This window comes from Rattus rattus, chromosome 5 (assembly GCF_011064425.1).
Source record: "Rattus rattus isolate New Zealand chromosome 5, Rrattus_CSIRO_v1, whole genome shotgun sequence".
In the NCBI taxonomy this organism is placed as follows: Eukaryota; Metazoa; Chordata; class Mammalia; order Rodentia; family Muridae; genus Rattus; species Rattus rattus.
The window spans coordinates 144,274,909-144,288,844 of NC_046158.1; the positions used below are offsets into that span (position 1 = coordinate 144,274,909).

General features: G+C 48.2%; 1 protein-coding gene across 1 annotated transcript in view; it reads right to left on the reverse strand.

The window, feature by feature from the left end:
• Positions 1 to 442: 442 nt before the first annotated feature.
• Rab22a (RAB22A, member RAS oncogene family) overlaps positions 443 to 13,936 on the reverse strand; it is a 40,616-nt gene continuing 27,122 nt past the window's right edge. The window contains exons 3-7 of the mRNA XM_032904706.1: positions 12,008 to 12,089; positions 5,354 to 5,425; positions 5,172 to 5,278; positions 4,521 to 4,630; positions 443 to 1,617 (exon numbers count right to left, since the gene is read on the reverse strand). Coding sequence (XP_032760597.1) covers positions 1,520 to 1,617; positions 4,521 to 4,630; positions 5,172 to 5,278; positions 5,354 to 5,425; positions 12,008 to 12,089 — 469 coding nt within the window. The 3' untranslated portion in view covers positions 443 to 1,519. The remainder of the gene's footprint in view (positions 1,618 to 4,520; positions 4,631 to 5,171; positions 5,279 to 5,353; positions 5,426 to 12,007; positions 12,090 to 13,936) is intronic.

Consider the following 13,936-nt stretch of genomic DNA (forward strand, 5'->3'; position numbering starts at 1 on the left):
GCATAAACTAGTAACAATTGTTTTTAAAAGTTTTGACTGTTCAGTTAAGGACAGCTCTGAAAACACAATTTGGTTTGAAATTCAAGCTGTTTCATTTCCTATTTAATCTTGTAAATGTCCTTCCCTTACAACACTCGGGCTGGAAGGGAGCCAAATCAGGCCAGGAACAGATCTCCAGCAGCTTCACTCGGCTGCTTTATTTTAGATTATATTAAACCCTCATCAGGCTCCTGAGGGAAAAGAGTGTGCAGTACTAACAGAAGCAAGAGAAAATAAAGGAGGGAGGGTGAGCCGGGCTGTTAATAAGCAAAGCACTCTTAAAACAGTTGGTCCAAGCTCTCTGGAGGAGCTAAGAGAGGCTCACTCTGGCCCTAGGTGCATGACAGAGGGACGGACGGGTGCTGGGCTCACTCTGGCCCCAGGCAGGAAGGACTAGTCAGGCTTGTCAGGAAGGCATATGTCTTTATTACCATTTCCAGATGGGATGCAGACGGTGAGGGGGGAGGAAGGAAGCTGCGAGCTAAGTGCTCCATGCTTCTTCTACACAAGGTAAATGGGGCTTCAGAGTTTCCTGTGGGACAGGCTGAAAAACGGGTGGGCACACAGAAGACTGGGCACAGGACTAAGTGAGTACTGAAGGGAACTCAGAAGTTATTAATGTATTTACATAATTTATAATTTTAAGCAATGGTATCATAAATATAGACTACAAATTTACATATGCTAGGCAGCACAGTTGTTTTTCCCACCAAAACAAACTGGGCAAAAACCAGAAACAAAACCCATCCCACCAAAAGACTCATTTGCTTTGTCCTGTCCTCTCCTCTGCTTTATAAACCACTGCTCGTCATTTAGGTACATGCAACTCCGCTGGCTCCAGGCAGCCTGTCCACCCCATGGCCTGGACCAGGAGAGCTTCTGTAGAAAGGTGGCCAGAGCTAATGTGCACGGCGGGCTCTGACACATACAGGGTCAGAAGCAAACCAAAGGTGAACCAACAGCCGCAGCAATGGCGGCCTGCGTGAGTCTACTGTGCGTCAAAGTGCTTTAGAGACGGTGGGAACTGTCCCAGGGACATCCACCCATCTACTTGTGATCACTTCCCACAGCTAAATGACACGACTCTGACACTAGAGATGAGGACCAAGGAGACGACCATCTCTAAGCCTTTCCCTTAAGATCCGTGAAAGTGCTTGTTTCCCTTTACAATGATACATGAATCCTGATTACCAAAGCCCCAGCAATGCAGTCCTATCACCCAGGCATCAGACGCTCCTTCCAGCTAGGTAAACAGCCGGGGACGCGCATGGTCCCTCTGCATGCCAGCCGGAGTCCACCGTCAGCAGTCTGCAGACAGAGACACCTGCTGCAGTCTTCCAAGAGAACCACACAGACAGTTCTCTGAGTCCTTTTTGCATAAAGAGCATGAGGCGGCGGGCGGCAGAGGCAGTGGCAGGGCACGGCTCTCCCGCAGCATCCAGGTCCACCCGCTTCTTCGTCCAGGTCAGGCCCTGGGTGGTCAGCAGCAGCTACGCTTTGGCTCCGACGGCTGTCTTCGGAGTTTGAAGCCCTTGCCGCCAGATGCCGGGCTGGCATCAGTGGATGGAAGTCTTCGACCTGCAGCAGAGAAGAGGGAAGGAGTGCCTTCTCAGACACTGTTCTGGCCACACAACACAACAGTTTCATCAAGGTCAGTTCATCCAGGTAAGACCAGGCAGATGAGCAGGATGACAGAAGCAGGGCGTGCCTCTTCACCTGACCCAGGGTGAGCTACCTCATGCTGAACCCACCCACAGCACACCTGCCACAGTGAAGAGCATCGCCACAGCACCAGGAGCCGAGAGTCTTTCAGATGTCACCAGTCCTTAAACTAGCATCCTATATTTCTATTCCAGGATCCAAGTAAGGATGCCAGACAGCACTTAGTAAACTTTTTAAATACAAACATGAGACTGTACCCGGCTCTTCTGTCCCCAAGGATGGTCTTACAACACACAGTGCACCGCTGCTGCTGATGGTTGAGCATGCTCACTGTGTCCTAGCCTCACATTCCTCTGCGGATGGGTGTGGATCCCAAGCAACTGTGTGTGCGTGCGTGTGTGCGTGCGTGTGTGTGTGTGTGCATGTGCGTGTGTGTGCATATGTGTGTGTGTGTGTGGGGGGGTTACACAACAGGACAGAACGGGAGCCAGGGCCTGGCTCTACCCCAGGGCGTTTATTTGCATAAGCACCACATTCCCATCGACTACCGAGTGCATTTTAGTGTTTCACAGGTGCTGACAACTGCTTTCTGAAAAGCTGTGCCATTTTGTTTCTTAGGACATCACAGGAGAGGGTAGGCTTCACTTTACAGCTCTGTGAGGCTAACGTCAACTTCGAGAAAAACCTTCTATCCCTTTCCACCCACCTGGATAACATGGCTCAAGGCTGCTGTCCGAAGGCTCTCCTGCCCTTCCCCTCTGAGCTATTTCAACACCCAAAAGTCACCAGGACACCAGCAGCAGCTGGCCTTGTTTTCCATGTGACTGGCATCCTCGAATTGGACCCTGAGCCCTCAGTCTTGTTTTCCATGGTGACATTCCCAGATCTAGTGGCACAGCACCGGGAAAAGGCTGATTGTCTAATCCAGGAAAATAGACAGGGGTCTCTTCAGCAAGGTTGTTGGGTTTTGGTTATAAGGATCTGTTGCTCACACAGTCTACTACCTGTTTATTTTTAAAACTTTAAAAAGAACCCAAAACAAAACCAGGAACAGTTCAACAGAAGACATGCTATATGCAGACATTCAAAAGGCTATGAAGTCTGCTTTCAAAACTCAGGCTGCCTCTCAAGAGCGACCCTAGCTATGTGCTACTTATCAACACCACGTCTTTACCCTCAGATGATGAGATGCTCGAGGGAGCCAGTGGCGGACCACACTGGCTGTCTGATGTCTGCAAAGGACTCTAGAAAGGCTTAAATTAATGGCCAAAATGAAACAATGGGCCACATACATAAAAACTCACATCTCTGAGCTATCTAAACTATCACAGATGTGTTCACTCATAAATTCTGGTAGTTGGTAGGCTGAGGCAGGGGGATTGCTCTAAGTTCAAGCCTGAGCTACAAAGTTAAGACTTTGAGACCCTGTCTCAAAAGAGGAACACAAGATGAAAATCAAACAGCCCTGATCTCCAGACCCCAGAGGGGCCCAGCCATGGGTACTGTTCCCTTGGGTGGCTCTGCATGGCTCTGGTGGTTCCTGCAATTCATGGTTTTCACCGTCACCCAGGCCCAGACTCCAGCTTCCAGCTACTTTGGATTTGCACCTAAGGGCAGTTAGTGGGTAAATGCACTGTGCTTGGTTGACTACTCTCTATCTGGGAGCTGGCCATGCTCAGTTCCAGCAAACCATCCAGCTCTGTGAGGCCTGCCTATACTGTCAGGCCTCAGCTCCCATCCCACTGCCTCAAAGAGACCTTCCCTAACTGTCTTCCTTCATCAGGCCTCAGCTTCCAACTCCCCACAGGGGCTTTCCGTCTGCACACATTCTCACAGCTATACAACTCTTTCTTCATACCTTTTATTATTATGTGAAATGACCCTATTTATCTGGAGTTCACCGCCCGACTCTCAACAGAACATGCACTCTCAAAGAGTACGGGCTGTCTCTATTTTCCTTAGGCTGATCCCTTGAGTCTGGAACAGTTCCCAATAAACATTTGGATGAATTTGAATGAAATGAATAAACACGGATGTGATCTTCAGAGAATCCCAAGGCTCCAGGCGGCCTCCTCTCACTTACCCTACCGCATCAGCCTGTTAACACTCTGAGGGAAGAGAAGGGGAAGACGATTAACCCTTTCCTTGCCGAGGACTAGTTGGAGGTTTTCTTACAAACATTTCATTTCCCTTGAGGTATTCTGTTCTTTTCTTCTTCTCAGAATCTTTAGTAGTGTAAACTCTGTGTATGTCTGCATATGGGTCTAAGCACAAAAGCACAGCTGTGCACAGTGCCAGCAGTCTTAGAGCCCCTGGAGCCTGAGTTACACATGGAGCTGTGAGCATCATGTGGGTACTGGGAATCAAACTCAGGTCCTCTGGCAGAGCAGTATATGGCCCTAGCTGCTGAGCCAACTTCCCAGACCTTATACTGTTCATGTCTGATGGTTCTGGATGAGTAACTGGGACCTATTTAGAAGAGGAGAGCGGGGTTGGGGATTTAGCTCAGTGGTAGAGTGCTTGCCTAGAAAGCGCAAGGCCCTGGGTTCGGTCCACAGCTCCGGAAAAAAAAAAAAAAAAGAGGAGAGCATGGAAGGCTTTGACACTGAGAGCATTCTTTCTGGAAAGGAGATTATCACGTAACGCCCAAAAACACTACATGAAAGACACCGGCTCTTCTTCATCTGCTCAAATCTCCTTTCATGGACAGTCTCTGAGACTACACCAAACAAGGTGAGATTTTAACCACGAAGAGCATTGTGTTTATGTTTGCCCTGAACCGAGGAGACTTGAGACTTGCGAGACGCAGCGGTACTTACTAATTTCTATAAAGAGTTCATTTATGTTTATTGCATTTTTTGCGCTGGTTTCTACAAAGATGGCATGAATGGAATCGGCGTAGTCCTTGGCATCTCTCTCCATGACTTCTCTGGAAGGCAATAATTGCTAGTCAGAGAGAGTTTCTGCCCCTTAAGACCTCCCCCAGCCCCCATGCAAACAGAAGGATGTTTGGATCAGCTGTGGCGTGAGCCCAGACGGTCTTTCCAGTTACATGATCTTCCTGATAAGGTTTTCTATAACCTCTATATTAAACACCGCCAACCCCCAGAGAAAACAAAGCCAAGGCCCTTTCTTTGGGAATCAGATGTGATACACAGGAATTGTCGATAAAACGGACTTTTTGTATTCAGGTATTTAATGTCACAGCAGCCCGGGGAGGCAATGATCTCAGATAATGCTGTGTGTGATACCACTAATGTTAGAGTAAATTACACACCTGTCTACATGTAATATAATTAACTCCAAATGCCTTAAGTCTTCATTTTAGCTTGAAACTTCAGGGCCAACCATGTAACACAAGAAATTTTTCAATGTCAGAGATAAAATAAAAGCTAGACTCTTACCCTGGCTATGGCTCATTAGAAAAGGAACACACAATCGGCACGGGAATCTCTCGGCTAATAACTCACCTGACATCAGTAAGATCACACTTGTTCCCTGCAATGGCAACAACAATGCTAGGGGGGCCGTGCTGACGGAGCTCTCTCACCCAGTTCTTCAAAGTTGAGAACGTCTCCTGCAGTATGGAAAGAGAGTAGCTAGAGGCCTGAGCAGTGCATGATGGCAGCTAGGAGAAAGGAATAAGTCTTACTTCTTTTGTGATGTCATAGACGATGATGGCTGCTGCTGACCCTCGGTAGTACATGGGTGCCAACGCGCGGAACTGCAGAGGGAGAAGCAGCCATGAGACCGAGGCGTCTGGAGAGGTGTCCTATTACCAGACTTTGAAGCCCAGTATCCCCACAGAAAAGGCGATCTTTCTCTGAAGCCACAGAAGACGCCATAGTGCTTTACAGTAGAAGAACCCACAGTCACCAAGGCGAAGACAGACGCTAGTACAGGGGTGTCTCAGAAGACAGTCTTGAAACAGCTTTAGAGGAACTGAATATGGGGCAATAGACAAGTGTTTCAGCTACAAAGCTTTTTAATTGAACTCAATGTTGTAATTCCCAAATTCATTTGTTCAATAGTCCTTTAAACTTTGGCTTCCCAAACTAAGGAGATAAAAGCATGCTGTGAATGGCTCTCCCGAGAAGCGGCTGCATTACTGGGTGTCAAGAGATCACACTGTAATCTAGACGGTGATTGTCCTAGACATGAATGCACATTTAAATTCACTGCTTGAATGAGTTTGCAATGCTTTTCAGACATCTCCATACATAGGTCTCATCTCTCTTCCACAATATCACAATGCGAGCACAGTTTCTGCCTCCACTCACCACACACTAGAGAGGGACACAGAAGGCAGAAGGACCATCCTCAAAGCAAGGGTAATTCAATGGGCCACTTCCTTGGATGAATGAGATAGAAAAGGTAAAGCTCTTTCCTCACTCAAATCTGGGTCTTGGGCAAATGTCCCAGTGTGGTGTTCCCCTACCAAGGGTCACACCATCATCTTATACCCTGACTTTGAAGCCTAGTCCCCAAGAGTGATGAGCCATCCATGTACTGTGTCCTGCTCCCTTTGTGGTGGCTGGTTGGTAGGCACTCTCCTCAGAGAGCACTGGGTGTACATACAGAACACACACAGCATTCCTGTGACTCTTTAGTGTCTCTGAGTTCATCGTTGTCACCCTTCTGATAAAGTAGTGACATCTGGATTGCAACCCCCACAAGGGAAGATGCTGAGGTCTGTTACACGGCACTTTTGTCACTTCTGCCCACTCAGTGGAGTGCTTGGTTCTTTTTATCTAAGAATGTATCTGCTATGTCTAGACACAGGTCTAGGGCTTTATTGCAAATTTGATCAATTTTTTAAAAATGCCCCTGTTCCTTTCTCCCTCCCTTCTAAACTAAGTTTGGTATCCAGTTGGCCTTGAATTCATGATGCAGTCAAGGATGCCCTAAGCCGTTGCTATGCCTGCCTCCATCTTCTGGATGAAGGATTACTGGCACGAGCCCCACGTCCGGCTTATGTGGTGATGGGAATCAGACTCTAGGTTTGTGTGCCCAGCCTCAGCCCCTTCTCTTAGCTTTTTAGCTATACCTTCCTGCATCACTTACTAGGTGGTTGTTCTCAAAACTACAATATAACTTTCTCTGGTCCATTTCTATTCCAAACGCATGCTTCCTATAAAACAGCAGAACCTTACATGGGTCTAACCTTGCCTATAAAACAACCGAACCTTACATGGGTCTAACCCTGCCTATAAAACAAAACAGCAGAACCATACATGGGTCTAACCTTACCTATTAAAGCAGCAGAACCTTAGATGGGTCTAACCTTGCCTATTAGAATCTTGCATGAATGTAACCTCATCTATTTCACCATCCTTTGGTTGTGTTGGTAAATGCTTTGAGTGCATACTAACAGCTGAAAGAACCACTAGCTGTCCAGAGGCTATGACGAGGAAGAGAGACCATGCTCTCCACCCGTGTCAGCAGCAGTGCCCTCATCTGTCGGGAGGACTCCGTGGTCATCTCTAGGGCTGCTGCTACTCAACTCTCACTTTGGCCTTCCCAAGACAACTTTGTTTGTTTGTTTGTTTGTTTTTTTTTTTTTTTTTTTTTTTTTTTGAGCTGGGGACCCAACCCAGGACCTTAAGCTTGCTAGGGCAAGTGCTCTACCACTGAGCTAAATCCCCAACCCCCAAAGACAACTTTGATTTTGTATCTGGGAGATGGTTGTGGCAGACAGACTTGTTTGCACACCTACTGTGTGCTAGACTCTGCCCACTGGCCTGCCTCCCCTGCTTCTGAGAGGCCAACCCCACTCACGTTGTTCTCTGGTACAGCATACATCTCTGGCTGGTTGAGGATTTTTCTCTTTATCTTCAGTTTGGGGCGGTTTAACTAGGGCCCTTGTTGTATTTAAAGGTTTGCTGAAGCCCTGAGACATGAGAGTTAATGGTTCACCAAAGTGGAACCAACCATGGGAAAACTGTCTTTCTTCTGCACCCCATCGCTTGCTTCTTCATCCCTTCTGGGTGCCGGTGCTGCTGAGACTGCCCAGACATCCTGGCCTCTTTCCTTGCTCTTCCAAGTGATCTGTTCTATGGACACTGTGGCTCTCAGTCTTCACATCTGCACTGTATTCCTTCTGCACAGCTTCCTGTCTGCAGCTGGTCTGACACTGTGAGCCTTGGACACATTTAAAGGCCTGCTTTTAACTCAGATTCTCATCATGGGCTCATCCTCTGTCCTCGATTCCCCACACAACAACGTTAACAAATGACCGCACCCTGGCCAGCTGACACATTGTCATTTTGAAGAGTGGTAACTCTCATCATCCTGAGACTCATTTTGAACACTGTTAAGATGGCTATACTAGGACTGGATCTGAAGTCCAGAACACTGTCTCTCTTCTGAATGAGATACTTCATCAGAATGCTCAAGACTTTTATCAACGCCCTCTAATGTGCGGCCTGGATTTAAACTCCAGCTCTGTTGTAAGAGGCAGCAGTGAGTCTCTACTCAGTCTTGTTTTGCAATGTCCCTCTGTGCATTCAGAAGGCTTGAGGAGGGGCCTACTTTCTAGGTGGTTGTTTCCAGGGCTTGCTGCTCTTGCCCAGTTGCTCTAGCACTCTCAGACATCTCCCATATTCATAATCTGAAAAAGACATTTCCCTGTTGGGTGGTAGTGGCACACTCCTTTAATCCCAGCACTTGGCAGGCAGAGGCAGGCAGATCTCTTTTGAGTTTGGGACTAGCCTGGTCTACAGACTGCACTCCAGGACAACCAGGGCTATAAAGAGGGACTCTGCTTTGAAAAACAAAAACCAATTAAGCAAAGAAGACATTTCCTGCTTGACTCTTTGTCACCCTGTGCCCCAGTCCTGGGAGCTAGCTGGGTGTCCTGTGAGACCTGAGCCACGGCTGCCGATTGATGCTGCCTCAGCCTTGCTCACTGGTTGCTGGGCAGGATGTTCAAACAGCTACTCTGTAAAGTACGCCCACATCTGTAAGCCAAGAGCAGTAACATTACAGGCCATTAGGACTGACACTGCCCTGCTGACTCTGAAAGTCTCCCTGGTGTTCTGATGAAGGAAGAAGACCAACACAGATAAGGAGATCCCAAAGCAGTCGTCCCCAAACCTGGCTTTGGGTTAGGGGACAGCAAGCAGCATCAGCTCTGTGGCCCTCTCACTCCTGTCACAGTACTACTGTGGAGTATAAGAACAGACAATGAGCAGACAAGCATGGCTGTGTTCCAATAAAACTTTACTTACAAGAGTGGGTACTGGTTCAACATGGCCCACAGTCTGCCAATTCCAACTCTCGATGCTCTTACGCTAACCTTGTCCTAGTTTAAGCACTTACAACTGCTCATGAGAGTACTTTGAAAACTGATGGCCTTCATGCTGTTCTGACCTCTGTGGAACAGTGAGCCCGAGGAAGCAGAGGGAACAAGAGTTGTGAACACAGCCATTACAGATGTGCCATACGGGCAGGCAGCACTGGGGATACTGCCTGTACTTATGGTGGATTTACGACACACACTCGGGGTAGCCGCCTGTGTGTGTGCTGGGGTTAGGAGGAACAAGACAAACTCACTCAAATTGCAAACAGTGGACAAAGCACTCACAGATGCTTAGTCTTAAGAAAATAAACATAACTGAAAACAAGTTTCATTTAACCCAGCTTTTGAGAAACCTCAGGCTTAATTTTACAGCCAGGAGCTGATTTTTAGAGTGGTGAGGAGACGGCCTGGTGAGCGGCTTCTGCTAGGAATGTGCAAGCACCACATGGAAGCTTTCACTTCACAGTGGACTCTCCCAGGCCTCCTAGAAACAGACACTTTGAAAACACACCTGAGGGCTCCTGTCTTTCCCTAGGTGCTTCCTGACTTTCTGATATCCAACCCGCTGTCTTCTCTTCTCCACACTTCTTTCCTTTTCATAGAGCAAGCTCCCTCAGTCAAGGACTCCAATACCATTCAATTCTTACTCGCTTTCATCAACTTAGTGAACCCACTCTGTGATCCGTGGAAACTTGTCAGAAAAGCCATCGTTCAGAACTGCGTGTAGCCACAGATGTGTGGGTCAAATGGGGAGGCCGCCTGCTCAGTTCATCAAAAGCCTTTTCATTCTGTGATGGTTTTGGGTCCCCACCAACAATCTCAACACTAGAGAGCTAAGCAATAAGCATGTTCACATCCGAGACTTGTCACTGGAGTCACGTGTGACCCATAGTAGGCAGACGGGCTGTCTGTCCTTATTTGTCACAAGGTGGACTACCAAGCAGCTGACAAGAATACTAACATTGAAGCCAGGTACCAGGCGCTACGCACCAGAAAGGTAGTCCCTGCCTCTCAGAGGCCACAGTCTAATGCAAGACAGAAAAGTAAAAAAATATGTGACAATCTCATGGTTGAGTGCAAGCAAAGTTTAGGACATAGAGTTAATAATCTGCTGCTCCCCAATTAACTCCTGGGCATTAACTTGTCCTCAGATACTGGGACCACAGCAGTAAGCAAGACACTGCAGGCCCAGTTCCCAGTACCTACATCTCAGTGAGAGAAGCTGTCAATAAAGGCGGACAGCCGAGCAAACATTACCATTCGGAAAGAGAATGAACATGGGCAATGACAGAGACGGAGCCTGAAGCCCTGCTCAGAGGCAGTGAGGTACAGGAAACACTGAGGTATGACATTTGCCTGATGCACAGCTGGTAAGCCAGTGAGTGCTAGAGGAGGTGAGTGGTAGCGAGAAGGACCCATGTATGCGAAGGCTGGATGGCAGGTCGTCGGGCAGAGAGAGCAGTGTACCAGAACACATGGGCTTCTTGGGTCACGTCGAACATAGCTAGACCGTAAGGATCAGCAAGAAGACAGTAGTTATCGTTCCCCACAATGTTTGGGTTCTCGTGAATAGTGACATGGGTCAGGACTGGGCCGAGGAAAACAGGGACAGAGGAAAAGGCTATAAAACACTTGAGTGATTGTGAAGGCAGCTGAAGGCAGCAGAGTGGAGAGCTGAAGAAGCGAATGGCCAACAGCTGCTGGGAAGAATGCACAACAGACATCCTCCAGATCTGAGTGTGAGAAGCACAGCTTTCTGGCAACAGGGGTGATAGCACAGCTCCTCTCAGTGACAGGAGGAGGCTCCATGGCTGGAGAGTTGAAGGATGGAGAGACAAACGATAGGACACAGAGCTGCATGCACACTGGAGAAGCACACAAGCTGACTGGTAAGAAGAGGCGGAGCCGAGTCCAGCCTTGAAGACCTAGCCCTGGATATACGGCCATCCTTGAACTAACCCTCAAGTCTGGAGCCCTGGGCATGTCCTTCTTCACGGTCAAACCTGTAAGGGTGACTGAGACCTGGGACCCAGTGCAAGGGCACATCTGTCACTTCTAAGGAAAGTCCATGTCTCTGGCTAACGACATAGTTCTAGGGCAGCGTGTACACACCCAGCAGGACTCTGGGAAGCCATGCCTCTGCAGGATAGAAGAGTGATGGCTGCCGTGCTAACGTCCATTCTAGATTCACACAAGCTACCAAAACAGGAGGGTGGCGGCTTCTGATCAGTGATGCACAGAATTCAAACTGAAGGCGGCCAACAGCGAGGCTGAGGTGTGACCTCTGTTCAAATGCACAGGGAGATACCAGTGTAGCCTTCCTCCATTTGTCCGGGTGACTCTTGCCAGCTTCTCTGCCACACGGGATCCATGCTGTCTTAGCTAAGAGTGTGATGACAAATCATTTTTCTGATAACTTTGTCCCCATCACATGTCTATCCCTGCTCCCTGCTCCTCAGATGCTTTCTGTCTGTGCAGCTGCGGCTCTCTGCGGGGCGAGGACAGACAGAGCTATGGACAGGCCCCCTGTCAGGCGTTTAAGTGTCTGTCGCAAGGCACTGCATTAACAAATCCATCCACTTCAACCTCCAAGTTTATGTGCTGCAAAGTTCCATCTTTTAGCTTTTAAAAGGCGGCTATAAATGAGCTGTGCCTAATTTTCCCTGTCTACCACTAATTCTTTACATCTGTACTAGAGGACAGAGCCTCAAATCACACACTCTGTTCAAGGAACTTTATCAGGCCTGTTAGTCAGCATTGACTTTAAGACACTGAAAAGTATAAAAATGCCCTCAGTGCCCATTATCACTTCCTCCGTCAGTGGACTTGCGGCTCTGACTGAGAAGAAGCAGGCTGGCCCACGCAAATGGAAGCGAATGTGCCTTGGTGCAGAGAAGTGAGGAGTGGCGGATGGGAGCGGCGGATGGCAGGGACAATGACAGTTTGGTTGGAGCTGTAATTTGGTTTGGGCCTCAGAAGAACATAATAAATTAAAGAGCGACTTACTCGTTCTTGTCCAGCTGTATCCCAGATTAGGAATTTATGTAGCTCATTTTGGTACTGGACAGTCTTGGTCATAAAAGATGCCCTATAAAGAGAGACCTAAATGATCAGAACACAGTTATTTAACACCGTTGTCCAGCCCCCTTCAAATCATCACTTCAGACTTAGCACTCAGGATCCCAGCTCCCCACTCTATCCTCACCATGGAGAGAGCTGGAGTGCTGGGGGTAGCCAGATGCTGGCTGCAGCCTTTGCTAAAATAAAGCATTAGGCTCATCTGCCTGACCGAGGAGGAAGCCTAGGAACTGAGAGACAGGTCAGTAGTGAGGAGCCTTGGCCTCCTTCTTAAAGTGCACGGCGCTGCCATTCAAACAGGTCGGTGTCATAAGAAAGCTTTCTTTGAAATAGGGTTTATTTTCTTTTATTCTTGTGAGGCTCTTTTCTGTGTGTAACACGTGCACACGTGTGCACTTACAAGGCAAGCACTTTTATTTGCTGAATGATGGATCACTGGTCCCATGAGAAGGCCGTCTAAAGACCACTGTACACTAGTCACAATACCTTAGGCATTTTGGATTTCCCCCCAGTTGTCAGAACACATACCAAACAAACAGCCACGGAAGAGCAAGGGCAACATGGGAGCTCCTAGATTATGATGCTAAACAAAAGTGGACAGGTGGCTTCTGGGACAGCTGAACCAAGGTGGTGGTGATCTCTGTACTAGATCACTGTGCTTCGTGAACACAGCAGGCTTCTCATCCGAGGCAGCCATAGGACACTTTCCAACCATGGTCACACTCAAGTGTTTGTTATTGGAGGACCCGATACATTTTGCAGGACCTTGAGTAAATCTACCTGCGCATTTCTGAGGAGCCCCCAAACCTCAGCACAAGTCTAACACTATCAAGCCTGAGACATAGGCCTAGAGCTACCCTCTGTGGAGTTCTTTGTTTCCTGACTCTGGTTCAAAGAACCTAGAAGTAAATGGCCTTCTAGGGTAAACAGCCAGTGTGTGTGTGTGTGTGTGTGTGTGTGTGTGTGTGTGTGTGTGTGTGTGTGTGTGTTCCTTAAAGATGTGTTTCCCTACGTAGCCCAGCCTAGTCTTGAACTCACAATCGCTTCAGTCTCTGAACGGTGAGATTATAGGTCTATCAGCACACCAGACCTGAGCTGTATTTGAGCTGTACCCCAGTCACTGCAGTCCAGACGACAATTCATGACCAGACATTCTCAGGCGTGCCCCAGCTTAATTAGAGGCAATCTTCAGGACTGCTGGAAGACTACTGAGTGCCTCAAGTATCAGAATTCTTAGAAATACTTATGCAAATTCATGGCCCAGCAGGCAGCCTCCCAAATCCCAGCTAAGGATGGAAAGTAAGTGGAGAAGCAAATCCTAGCTATACTGCCAGGTGCTGTCTGCCCCATGCAGCCCCAGGGTCTCCATAAAGTTCAAGTATTAGAAACTTCTGGTGAGCCACTCTGACTAAATCAACAACTAAAACAGCAACAGGACTCCTCACTCCAGAAAGACCTAGTAGTCAGAGACCGCATGGCTCTGGGGAAGGTGAGGAGAGAAGACTTATCTCCAGAGGTGTTACTGCTCAGGAAACATTCAGTTCAAACTCTCCACCAAGTCCTAAAAGCTTGCCACTCAGCTTTAACCCACAACACTGTGGTGCTCTGTGAGTGTGACACAGGAACTGAGAGCCAGCATGTGGAAGACACATGGTGACTGCTGCATGGACAGGACAGGCCGCATTCCTGGTAGACTGAAAGCTGAGGAAGGAAGATGCAGATGGAGAGCTGCTTCCTTAAGCTCAGAACTCCTGCACGTCCTCCCTGCCTTCAACCAGTTCCTTTAATGAAAACAGACTTCCATGAGTCAGAGGATACAGACCCAGCAGTGAGGTCTTCAATAACCAAGAATGAGTC